This window comes from Punctularia strigosozonata, assembly GCF_000264995.1.
Source record: "Punctularia strigosozonata HHB-11173 SS5 unplaced genomic scaffold PUNSTscaffold_8, whole genome shotgun sequence".
In the NCBI taxonomy this organism is placed as follows: Eukaryota; Fungi; Basidiomycota; class Agaricomycetes; order Corticiales; family Punctulariaceae; genus Punctularia; species Punctularia strigosozonata.
This window is the reverse complement of record NW_006767440.1, coordinates 923,599-936,538: the sequence shown is the minus strand read 5'-3', so window position 1 is coordinate 936,538 and position 12,940 is coordinate 923,599. Positions and strand designations below refer to the sequence as shown.

Genomic DNA, 12,940 nt, shown 5'->3' with positions numbered 1-12,940 from the left:
TCTGTAAAGGTACCGTGATCAAGAGCTAATATTAATCTTACGAATCGTTTCATCTGCGAGCACTTATGAAGGTCGGGATCTATATCATGGAGGTGATTCTTCGAGTGCATATTGCGGAATGCACATCATGGTTGAAACAACATAGTATCCTTCGGCGATGAAAAACCTCAACTCATCACCAACGTGATTCCGACGTTTCTGGACCGAACTCTCCGAAACGCAGGGCAACGAACGCATACCACGTTCTCGTCTCACGCCAATCAATCTACGCGAATGCATCCATAACTTGCTCTTCGGCTTTCGTATACGCAGTCCCTGTCAGCGCTGACATATTGACCCAGCCGATTGTGCCAAGGATCCCTGTGAACCGGAGGCGCACTGTGGCGACCGCAAGAAAGGCGCCTCCCGATCGGCTTCGCCGGTGATCAGCTTGACGCTCGAATGTTGAAGCAATGTATGATTGTACTACGTCCGGATGAATTGCTCCGCTTCTATGAAGACGAACTTTGGTAACCAGGATCGCTGTATGGTAAGTTCTCCTACGTGTGCATTTCCCATGACCTGCGAACGAGCACGCGCCCATCGTGCAACCCTCACCCCGCCGATCTTGTTCGCCTATAGTACTCCAGCCCTCGCAATCCTCTGTCGCCAAGGCATACTCATTAGATCTCATGACATCTCCACAGAACTAACGAATCGCACTAGGCCCTGTGATTGAGATTTCGAATCTTCGCCTGCTTCTTCTTGTTGGCGCCGCATCTTCACACGTCATTGAGTTGCGGTCGAGGAACACTATCCTGAGTCCGAGGTAACATATCTCCTACGTTATCATTTAGCCGCATATTTCACGGACCTACAGACTGGCGCCCTCGGTGATATGCAGCTTTGTCGACCTCAATCTCATTGGGGACCCATCATGTGTATGAATTAAACAATTTCTCTTGCGTTCTCTTACAGCTTAACCCCCGTATTGGACCAGGATCTTTCCTCAACACTCTCGACCTTAATATTGCGACGATGACTCGGGCTTGAGCTTGGCTGTACAGGGCCCAGAGAACTTCATTTCCGCTGCCCTCATGAAACTGAACGAGGCTTTTCGGGGTAAACTTCCTTGACCTCATCGCTCTATCATCTCCAAATGCTGCAAGAACAGATTTGGCTATCGTGCCCAATAATCACCCAATTTCCGCGCTGATCTCGACACCTGTCGTCATGAATGGACGTTCGAACCGCGAGTATGACGCTCCAATACCATGTTGCATTCTTCGTCAGGAAAGGACAAGATTGCTCCGAAGGATACGATTGGTATAAGAGGTCTCCCTCGCCCGCTACCACGAGTCAGTGAGTCAGCATTACCCACCATTCAACAAGATGTCCTCGTTGACGCAAGTTCTGCTTCCCGATCTCGTGAAGCCGTTCGACACGCGTCGTTCGGTGAATTCTTTCCATTCCACCGTCGGGCTAGAAGCATCAGCATGGGTCAACTCCTTCAACATCTTCAGTGGAAGTAGGCCAACGTTATTCACGGAAGCGAAAACGGAACTCCTCGCAGGATATGTATGCCCGTCCGTCGGCCGCGAGGAATATCGCATGTGCTGCGACTTGCTCAACCTCCTTGTAAGTTTCATAGCCCGCTCATTGAAGCTTCACGCTGATAAGCACAAGCTCGTTATTGAGGAACTGTCTGCTCGGCAAGGTGGACTAGATGCTCGGATTACGGGAGAAGTGTTTTTCAGATCTCTTAACTCCCCCGGATGGCATGACGGATCAGCTTTGGCTCATGTCACGAAGCAGTATGCGACAGTTCGATATGTCCTCTCTTACGTACTAACATGATAGATCAGATTCAGAGGCCGTTTCATGCGTTTTGCCCGCCCTTCTTGCCGCCATCGTTTCATGAAACACTGCGAGGACTACGCTCAGGTTCGCTTCATACTACCTCTTGAAATTGTTGTGGATGTCTGCTCAAATCTGGCGTAGGCCGTGGTTCGCGAGGCTGAGTATCGGGCCCGTCGCGATATCCTGGACGTGACAAGCTACACTGTACTAAAGCGCGAAAATACTGGCGTTCGTGTATGTTTTGCGATGCTTGAAGCAGCGCTGGGTCTTGACCTGCCGGACATCGTCTTCGCGAACCCGGTGTTCATATCGTTGTACTTTTGCGCGGTAGACATGGTATGCTGGTCGAAGGTAAGTTCTCCATTCCAACTAGATCAAAACGCTGATGGATAGCATCGTCTTAGGACATATACTCTTACAAGCTAGATCAAGCGAATGGACGTAGCAGCCACAATATCATTACAGTCCTCATGACACACCAGCACACGTCTCTTCAAGATACATTTCGCTTCGCGGGCGAATACTTCCTTCGGTTGCTACAAAGGTTTCATACCATAAAATCAACGCTGCCCTCATGGGGCGGTGGGACTGATGCGGCCGTCGCGCATTACGTCCAGGGCTTGGAAAGATGGGTCGCTGGCAACGTCCAATGGAGTTTTGAGACAGAGAGATACTTCGGACGGGAGCGAGAGCAGGTAAAGCGAACCCGAATCGTCACTCTTTCCCGTGGTTGAAAGTACGCGGCGCACCGAAGGTTATTTCGAGTTTTGCATGTATGTCGCAGTTATACCTCGGTTATTTCTCTTGAGAGAGCACCATCCACCTATACGACGAAGCGTCCGACGGATTATACAGACCTTAAACGTCGTGGGTTTCATCGTAGCGTGGAACAGGATCAGTTTGTACCCACTATATCGATTCGGCCGTTCGCTCACGTCCCGCGCGCCAGTGTCTCTTGCGCCGTATAGTGTACGACTATTGAACACGATGGTCGGCTTTCGGGACGACTCAGAACGCGCAGAGAATGTGACATAGCCATACCTACAAAGGATAACAGCTTAGATGATGTCGTTCTGTCCATTAATCAAAGATCCAGCCCTGATAGAAGGGCGTGTACTCACATCCGAATCTCAGCGACTCGTGGTTCATCTCACGGCATACATGCTCTGAGCTGTTAATTTCGTATATGGTCGAGCACATGTGCCGATGCCTGACATGCCTTAATCTCCGTCATGGTTCAGGATGGCTGTGAACGTTGACCGGGCCGCGTACGTGCGGAGATCGTCCTCCGAGCGGATCTCGTGTATGTGCGCGCTGGAGGACGCCACTCAAAACCCAACTGCACTTAGTATAGATACTTTGATATCAGATTTGGCAAGGATTGAGAGTGTAGCGAGAACACCTGAGTATGCGTCGTTCATCGCGAGTTTTCATCGTAAGGATTCATATTGTAGCTCGCCTTCACATTCCTGCTTTGCTAGCGTACGCTACAACGTACCTAGTCGTGCAGGGACACCGTTGATGGCCGGGGAGGAGCGGGTTGCCTTGGCCCGGGTTGTTCAGGCATTCAGACAATGCGCGGGCCGAAGGATCTTCTATGCGATATGATCATTCCGTGGAGTACACGCAAACAGATTGCGTCTGGACTTGGCGGAAGCTTACAAGGTTCAATTCCGAACTTCTCGTGGGTACAGGCTCGGAGGACAATGCCGAATTCAGAACAAGGCACGGCGAGCCTGGGTCCTGTAAAAAGTGGCGATGATGAGAAGCACGCCCGAAAGAGATCTTTCAAGGTGTCCCGCTTACCGGATGCGTGGCGTAAAACCCAGTTCCACAGCATACCTATGATGAAATGTGCCGACTTTGCCAAGGCATATTCCGGGGGATGCAGTCCGTGATGAAGTCTAAGAGGCATCGCGCGTTTCGAGTTGATAGATGCAATCGCTGTCACATGGTTGGTCAGACGGTGGCAGACTCGCTGTACTAAGTACACGAGGTGTTTTTTGCAACATACAGACACTGTGGGGGATGTTATCTTCGCCCTGCCAAGTTCAGTTGTTTCGGTTCAGCGGGGTAACAGGTCACGATCTCAAAATCGTAAACAACGTGTAGCGCTTAGCGTTGATGCAGAGTTGTGGTCACGGACCGAAGGACAATTCTGCGACAATCAACTCGCATGTCAAAATGCTACGTCTTGAAAGGTAAGCTGATCGTTGATCGAAACGCACTCGCTATCCATCGACGCCTGCCGCGGTATCCTTCAGCTAACCGTGGCCCCGAGGATAGTAGCCTGTGGGACATAGCCTGACGTCAATACTTCATTACCGGTCCAACAGACGCCTTCGCTTCGGGCAAAAGCTCACCTGCCTCTTGCCGTTCACTCCAGACCAAGTTGAATGAGATCGTCATCACGATACCGCGATACGTTTCTTCCTCGTCTGACACCGTGCGGGAAACGAGTGTCGGTCTCCAATCGCTGGTGACGATGCTCCGTGATCTACGGCGATATACTAGTTAACCGCGAGGCCATCGTGAATAAGATTAGGTTTTGCACAACGGACCGCTATCTGACCATCGCCCTGAAAACCGAGGAGATCAGGGCGCGTCTAGGGCGAGCAAACTCTCTCGACAGTAGAATATGGAGGTCATTACGGTGAGCACGGTGCGTAGGTCGCCATATCCGGGTACCCTCGCATGCCCTCGGCATAGCCCAAGCTTCGAGCGTCTCGTATCCAGGCTTCTCGATAACCCATACGTTCGTCTCGGGCCGTTTCATCCGAGGCGGGGCAAGAACCCTGGGGTAAAAACCCAGATATTGCCTTCAAGCCGTGTGCATGGCCGCGTCGTTTCATGCACAGGGTTCGCATCCCGTACGGGTGTGTGTGTACTGCATCTATCCGTGCGGACGTTTCCCAGGTGTAGCCTCGTGTTCCGCGAAGTTTCGAGGGGCCAGTGCGTGAACCTGCTGAACGGCGAGGGCAACCAGGCTTCACAGCAAAGCTCCAGCGGATCGCGCGATGGAAGGGATCTGTCCGGGTCGAGCTTGTATGCGCTCCAAGATGCTCAGGGCCGTAGGGCAAACAAACTCCACACGCTCGACGAACCCCCCCGGGCGCGCCGTCCTCGCGGACGGTTAACACTGAATGTGTGGCGCCACGGGCGCCGACCATAACGCTGTTTCCATGTGTCTGTAACGGTATGTCGAACGCCCCGGCCGCGGCCCCGTGTTGCGGCATGCCATGCGATCCCGATCGTGGTGGTGAGTGGTGGCCGTTGATACATATACTTTTGAATGCAGCTTCGTGGCGTTTCCGTTGTCCTTGTCGTCGGTTTTCGTCGAACGCGTCTTCGATAAGCGGGAGTGGTCCCGCAGCGCCGCCGCCACCGCTCGCGTCCTCTCTTGCCCCCGCTCTCGCTCCCGCCTGCCCCGTGCAGTCCCGTCGTCCGCAACGCCCAGGACCGAAGGGGGCTGAAGAAGTTGGCTCCGCATCTTGCCCCCGTTCTCCGGATGTGTATGCACATACGAACACGTGAAACGTGAAAGTTTACATACTCGGTCGAATGTGGTGGTATGTATGTAGGACTAGGTCGCCGCGAATCTATGGGGTTCTGGCTGGCCTCTCTAGGGCTCGACGGGGCGGTGCATGTACACCGAACCGGCCCTTTATCCCGGTGTCGACGGAGAGCATCGCGTTCACACTTGGCAGACGGAGACGGCCAGAAACGGGGAGGGGGTACGCGCGGTCGGAGCGCGCGCCGCGGGCGGGCGGGAGCGCCGACGGGTGGGAAAGCTGTCACGACTCACGAGGCTCGCGAGGCGCTGCACTGCCGACTGCCTCGAGGTTTCCGATCAGCTCAGAGCTGTGCCCGGAAGGCGGCGAGGAGTGCAAAGCCAACAGTAACGCCATTCGCATCGAACGGGTAAAACCGCAGGTTTTTATCCTCGAACGCGGGAGGAGGCTTCAGCGAAAGGAGCGAGCTGAACGACCTCAGGGGGGGGGGGTCATATTCAGGAATCAGCACAGCTTTACACGCAAAAGCCTCTCATGCATGCCATATACGAACGCACGATGCGTAGACACGACTATCGCGAGTACACATGGTCAGAGGTATGTGTGTATCAAGACAAAGATTCCAAGGGGGCGCCGCGCGTAGCCCGACTCGGAATTAAGCCGACGTGTTCGTGCCGGCAGGGTGGAATCGTGCGCGTGATACAGGGCGCGCGATGGGTATTACTCGAGGGAGTGGCAAGCCGACGTCCAGAAAGGTGTTCATTCGAGGTACATGCAGGGCTGTTGTACATAATGAGCGTGCCTGGCGAGGGCGTCTCGTATAGGTGAGGCGCCTCGAGGCCATGAGGCACAGACACGGGGCAAGAAAAAAAATACGTGTCATGTAGGCGGTGAAAGTCAAAGACGCGGTCGCGCGGTGCAGGGCAAACCTTGCTAGGCTTTTCGAAGCCGCCGCGATATCTCGGAGGGTTTTGCTTTTGTCCAGCGAACCGGACCTTGTCCAGGTGGACGTGTGGTGCGCGTAACGTCGGCATCGGCAGTGGTGGATGTACGAGATCCGCGAAAAGGAATGCCAAGGCGCCTTTGTTCTTCATAATCGTGCAGACGAGACACAAGTCTTAGCGTGGATGGGTGGAAATGGTTCTCCCAAGCCTGTCCGGCGAGCGGGCGCGCAGGGGAAGCGACCACCCGTCGGGCTGGGCTCTGCGGTGGTGTGTGATCGAGATACGTGAACACGCGAGCGTGGATTTCGGCCGCAGATGGCGACGGGTTTGAGGATCGCGATCGTACTAACAGAGATACCTTACGCCAACTTTTTACGTGCCGGCCGCTATCACGGACGCGGACGTTGGGCTGCGCCGGGTGGGTCACCTTGAGATCGACGTGTTGCATAGCATTTAGCTTTCGCGTCTCTCTCCCGAGGACGAGTAAGTATAGTGCTCGGTCTGGGCTCTCCATGTTGTCGTGCTTAATTGCGTTGCCGTGGAGCGGGGGTGGACGTGCTGCTGCTGTTGTTGTTTCGGGACGGAGGGGCATGGATGGGATGGGATGGACCCGCGGTCTAGGCTCCGGCGCCGTTATCTCCGGGGCTCCCCTTCCGTCTTTGGCCAGAGTGGATTGCAAACACTATCGTTCTGCGTTTAGGTACTCTGCTAGAGCGGGGGCCATCGTCCGTCTGTCTGATGGAGGATGGAGGAGTGAGTAGGGGCGCGCAAACGCGGCTTCTCTCGGAACGGTATGAAAGAGTGTAAAAAATAAAATAAAAAGTACATAGAGCCTGCGAAAAAGGCGCCAGGTTGATGTTTGAGATGTTGGGGCCCTGCCCACGTGGATATCGTGGCTGGTGATCCGTATTACGCTCGCAATCAGAAGAAAGATGGGCTGATCGACCCGCTTTGGCCGGAGGGCTCGGTCTGACTGCACCCGCCCCAGTGGACCGAATTCGGCGCAAATGCGATGGCGATTCGGGTGGCGTGGGTTGAGCCGGCTCCGAAACCGCGCGCGACGCGTGCACCCCCCCCCCCAAGCTGACAGGGCGGGCCCGGCGTCGGGGGGTCTTGGATCAAGTGGTTTTCTCGGCGTGTGGTATGCTGGGCTGGGCTGGGAGGAGCGGCGTGAGGGGGGGAAGGCCCGATGAGCCCGAGGGAGATGGGGTGGGGAAGGACGGGCTGGAAGAGGAACAAAGCACGGATCGACGCGAGCGGCTTCGCGGGTCGAAAGCGCACCGCCACTCAGGGACTGTCGCTTTGGACGCTTCTGTGCGCAGGGCTCGTGGCGGGTTGGCGCGCGTACATACATACGCAGAGCGCGTCTGCTTTTCGCAGGTTCGACGGTGACTTGCAGCAGAAGAGCCGTCTGCCCGCCGTCGATGACGGCGAGGGCGCGCGGCAGAGATATCCATAGTAATATATGACATTTCGGGGCACACACGAGGCGAGACGCGCATCAGTTTCAGTTTCAGTTGGACGGTTTATCTGCTGGACGCGGGCGGCAAGTGGGACGTTGGGCCTGCCTCTGGCTGCCACCTCTCGCTGCTCCCCACGGCCGTCGGTGTCGAGGCGATCCATGGATGTGGCGGAGCGGAGCGCAAAAAAAGGGAAGAGCGAGCTGGGCCGGCCACGGCTTAGGTAAGCAGTCAGGGACGCGCCGTTACTTAACGGGCTCTAGATCAACTTTCCTCAGGCACCGGTCCCTTTTCCCCCCTGGGCCAACAAACATGGACCAGCCAGCGGATCCCTCGTCCGCCACCATGCCCGCCGACGACCACACCCCGTCCCCGACGTCCGACACGCCCCCGCCCACCACCGCGCCCCCTGGCCCCGCCGGCAAGCGCTACCGCCCCGCCCCCGCCAAGACCTTCCAGTGCAGGGGCTACGGCGAGTGTCGCATGGTCTTTTCGCGCTCCGAGCACCTCGCAAGGCACATCAGGTACGTCGCCCGACCCGACCTTGCCCCCCAGCTCACCGCCGCCCCAGGAAACACACCGGCGAGCGCCCGTTCAGCTGCCACTGCGGCAAGCAGTTCTCCCGCCTCGACAACCTCCGCCAGCATGCCCAGACCGTCCACTCCGACAAGCAGGACCAGAACGAGCTCATGATGAAGGAGCTCACCACCCTCCACGCCACCATGTCCGCCGCCTCCAAGGGCTCCTCCACCCGCAAGCGCCCCATCCCCTCGATCAACACCGCCGCCGCCCAGGCCGCCGCCGACCACCAGCTCTCCGCCGGCGTCAAGCAGGAAGACGCCGGACACGTCCCGCTCCACCAGCGCCCGGGCACCAGCACCGGCTACGAGGGCTCGGACCATCCCGGGCTCATGTACCACGCCGGCTCCTGGCACCTCCACCAACACCACCACGGCGCGTCGCCGACCAGCCATTCCTTTCGTGACCCCGGCCAGTCCTTTCGTGTCCCCCCAGCCGCCTCATCCACCGCACCATCTGCCGTCGCTCTCGCCGCCGCTCCCCCTGGACCTCCGTCGTCCCATATCCATGTCCACCATCACACTTACGTCCACGGGCCAAGCCCCGGCGGCCATTCCTTTCTGCCCTACTCCTCCCCATCATTCAACTTCGGCCTCCCCGACGGCCACGGGCTCGCACCCGCCCCCTCCTCAGGCTGGCGCGATACACGGCCAGGATCCAGCAGCAGCCGGCCACCCACTTCAGGCGGCGCAGGGACTGCTGATCGAACCCTCCCGCCCCTCGCTGCGGTCGTCTCCTCGTCCGTCACCCCTTCACCACCCCAGTCATATGTCCTCCCGCCCCCATCCGGGACAGGCGCCCTCTCCACTCAGCACGTACTTCCCTTACCCGGCCGACGACCCGGCACCGCCACTCGGCCCGGCACCGCGCCCGCCGCCTACGCATCCGCACCAGGCGCAGCTTACGACGGAGGACCTGGCCTGGTCGCAGCTCGCGGCGAGCTACCCCATCTACCCTCGTTCGGCGGCCTTGGACGACCCTCGCCTACCGAGCTGGCCTTTGCAGGAGCAGCAGCCGCAGCCGGGCGACCCGGGTCCTCTTCTTCCCCGTTCGCCTTTGGATACGGCGGATACCTCGGAGTCGGAGCAGGCAGCGGCGTCGGTGGGGGCGGGCCGTCACCCGCAGCGGCCGGCGTCCATGTCGGCGTCGACGGAGACGACGGCAATCCGTTCTCTTTCCAGCCGCCGCCGCTCACCAACGACCCTCCACCGCTCTCTCCCGCCCTCGGCGCCGGGTTCGCTCACACCTTCGGCAACAATCCACGAAAACGGCCTCACGGCGGAGACGATGAGCCTCGGTTCGTCGACCGGCCTCGGACGGGGACCGCCGGCGCCGGGTCCGGGCTCGAGTACGAGTACGGGACCGAGTCGCGACCCCAATCTCGGCGGCTCTCTGTCATGGAGCTCTGCAACGACGAGGACACAGCAGCAAATGCTGGAGCTGGAGCATTTCTACCAATACCAGCAGCAGCAGCAGCAGCAGTTTCTCCTACAGCAGCAGCAGCAGCAGCAACAGCAGCAGGAAGCGGCGGATTCTATGGAGATGGATCTCCGCGCCCGAGCACGTCCGCGGCCCTTGCCGCTTCGGCGTCCACGCTCGCGATCGCCGACGACCGCGACGAGCGTTCGCCCCGGTCCAGCGTCAGCCCCCGCGAGAGCCCTGGGCCCGGACCAGGCGCTGGCCTATTCGGCCGAGCTCGCGCGCCAGCAGCAGGAGCAGATGCGTGGGCTTATGCGCGAGGAACAGCAGCAGCAGCAGCACATGGCGATGCATCGTCCACGCCCCGATATGGATATGGACACGCTGGATCGTATGGATATGGATATGGGCATGGATATGGCGGCGGATCTCCGGCCTCGTCCTACTCATCGTCAGCAGCCGCATCCCCAGCTCTCCTCGCCAGCAGCGTACGAGACGACAGCGCGTCACCACTATCCGTTCGAGCTCCGGCTCCAGCCCGCGCCGGCGACGCAGAACGGGCGGCCTCTGCCACACCCTCTGTCGGATCAGCAGGCGCAGGCGCAGGCGGCGCAGCGGGCTCGCCTCGATCACCCGTATCGGCAGCCAGCTCCGCATCGACCGGATCACGTAGTCCCATCCCCGCTTCCCTCGCCGGGATACGCTCCCCACCCTTCGCTTTCACTGCATGAACGGCAGCAGATGCAGATGCAGCACGAGCATCAGCAGCGCATTCAGCAGCAGATGGAGCAGCAGCGCCAGCAGCAGCAGCAGTACCAGGGTTATCAGGACGCGCAAGCGCTCGACATCGACTTTTTCGACGCGGACGGCACCGGGGGAGGCGCGGGGAGCCCGCACGGGTCGGCGAGCGGGAACAGCTACGGATCGTCGTCCGAGCATGACTATCAGCATCTGATGATGCACGGCGGAGGGGGCGGTGGGATGCCGCACCACGGGATGGCGTACGAGTCGCCGGAGGCGATGAAGCTCAATGGGTACGGGAGCCCGGAGCAGCTCCTGCTTCACGCGTACCAGCAGGGCACCCCGCCGCCGATGTCGTGGGTGGTTTGAAGGATCGGTTTGGTCGGTGTGTGCTGTTTGGAATTTTGGAGCGGAACTCTTTCGTGTGATTTCCTTTTTTCTTCTTCTACTACTTTTTTTCTTTGTCTTCTGGGCGGACAACGGGTTTTTTTAGACTCGCTTTTCGTTTCCCTTTTTTTCGTCTCGTTTTCTATCGCCATACTTTTCTCGCCAAAGCTTAGGGTAATCGTCGCATTCACGGTCCGGCCGAGTCCCTCACGTCGCAAGTACATATAACATATCCTTCAGTCTTATTTTTTTCCCCGCCTCCTCCTTTCGTGCTCGTACGCACTTTCCCCTGTTACATCACTCGCCTAATCACCTCCCATTCCCATCTTGGCCTCTCTCCCAACATTCCTTGTGTTTCCCAAAGAAAAAATGCGTCTCCGTAATGTATCATCTGTTCAATCGAGTACATAATGTTCCCAATCGCAATCCGTCTTTGTCCACACACATCATCAAAAAAAAACCGCGCTAGTTCTTACATCCGTCCGGAACGTTTGACTCAATGAGAGCGCGGGGCATCGATGATGATGATGATCATTTTCTGTCAGCCAAGCTCTTCGAGCAGGACGATAACAGAGACCGGCGAATGACCTCGCCCGCGAGCTGATCGGCACTGCGGTGAGGATCAGAAGTGATAGATGGGACGGACGGGACAGCAATATGATCCATGAAGCCGCGGGAGGGAAGGAAGGGGAGGGAGGTCTCATGATCGCGAGATCGTGGTCTACTTTGCTCTATGCTCGCATCAAGCGTTTCACTTTCATCAAGTCCGCGTTTACCCCGACGGGTAAACTCGTCTAGCTCGGGACAAAGTCTTGCTCAAGCAGGAAAGCTAGAGCAGCACAACGGTGAAGGAAGGAAGGAAGGAAGGTGAAGGAAGAACTTGCCCCTGGCCTGGCCTACGAGAGTGTATTGTACGACTTCGCTCACACGCGGCGTAGTGCGCGACCCCCACTTTGGCGCCGCCGCGGGCGATGTTTCGTGTCAAGGGAACGTTTCCCTCGTTCATTATCTCGCTTTCAGGCTACGTGTCGTCTTCATCTTGGTTTGAAGGATCTTGCGCGTAGATAGACGCGGCCATTCAGGAACAAGGCCTGCTGCCGCTGCGAGATCAGGAGTTGTGCGCACGCCGAGGACGTAGTATGTGTGCCTTACCGTCTTTCTTCTTCGCCTCCGCCGACTAATTTTGAGGATCAGACTCGTTCTTATTCGGTGGTCAGTCTTAACTTTGGCGTGTTCAAGATGCATATACGGTAGGTCACCGGGTTTCGCAAAACCGCGATCGCCGCTCTAACCAAGCTGCCACGTAGGCATCAACGCTCGCCTATTGCAGCACTGCCAGCCGAGTTGCTCCTCCACGTTATCGAAGACGTCGTCCAGGAGGATCCGATACTTTGTCTCAAGGCCCTCGTCATTCTGACCTCAGTATGCCGCTCGTGGCGATCGATGATGCTCTACGTGAAATCGCTCTGGACCACGCTCTCCTTCACGCTGCCCCGTCAGGCGGGGCCTTTGCTTTACGAGTTTGCCAGACGCTCATATCCATGCCCACTCCATATAATCGTCACGATCTACGGCGGGATCGACGCGAGCGTTTTCCTTGCATCCGTCATGGAGGTCCTCCGCGCGGGCGTCTCCTTTACTCCAGAAACGCCCCGTCTCCATCAGTTGCATCTGCGTATCGGAAGGATAGTGCGTACGCACGAACTCGAAGCGCTTCTGAGGGGCCTAGGGGAACACGCGTTCGCGACCTTGACTACCCTACGCATCGAGCGGTTCATGGACGTGCTGCCAGCAGCCGACCATGAGCGGTTTCTTGTAGTCGATGCCTTTTCGCTCTCATCATCAGCACTCCACACGGTCCGCTTGAGCAACGTCTTCTATAGAGGGATATCATCGAGTTTATTCAGGAACTTGACCGTCCTCAAGATCTACTGGGTCCTCGCTGTTCACAGGGACGAAGGTGGTTGGTCGGGCCTGGCTGGATGTCAGAAGCTACGGGAATTATGGCTTCATTTCAGACCTGGTCCTGATGGCTACTGGAGCGTACAGTACTCCAGTA

The 12,940-nt window shown here is 57.7% G+C and overlaps 3 protein-coding genes across 3 annotated transcripts; all 3 read left to right on the top strand.

Moving 5' to 3' along the window:
- Positions 1–1,371: 1,371 nt before the first annotated feature.
- PUNSTDRAFT_69869 (terpenoid synthase) lies at positions 1,372–2,573 on the top strand (the record flags this gene model as incomplete). Its single annotated transcript, XM_007384891.1, has 5 exons — positions 1,372–1,617; positions 1,666–1,793; positions 1,845–1,923; positions 1,981–2,190; positions 2,244–2,573. 5 exons carry the CDS (start codon positions 1,372–1,374, stop codon positions 2,571–2,573), a joined length of 993 nt encoding a protein of 330 aa, XP_007384953.1.
- Positions 2,574–3,853: 1,280 nt separating this feature from the next.
- PUNSTDRAFT_53202 (uncharacterized protein) lies at positions 3,854–4,984 on the top strand (the record flags this gene model as incomplete). Its single annotated transcript, XM_007384890.1, has 4 exons — positions 3,854–3,997; positions 4,068–4,129; positions 4,203–4,336; positions 4,401–4,984. A coding segment is annotated over exon 4 (499 nt), but the record flags the coding sequence as incomplete, so codon positions are not given.
- A 2,782-nt stretch (positions 4,985–7,766) lies between these two features.
- Positions 7,767–11,222, top strand: PUNSTDRAFT_126739 (uncharacterized protein). The gene is made up of 3 exons (XM_007384889.1): positions 7,767–8,279; positions 8,327–9,073; positions 9,099–11,222. Exons 1-3 carry the CDS (start codon positions 7,921–7,923, stop codon positions 10,861–10,863), a joined length of 2,871 nt encoding a protein of 956 aa, XP_007384951.1. The 5' UTR covers positions 7,767–7,920; the 3' UTR covers positions 10,864–11,222.
- The last annotated feature ends 1,718 nt before the right edge of the window (positions 11,223–12,940 follow it).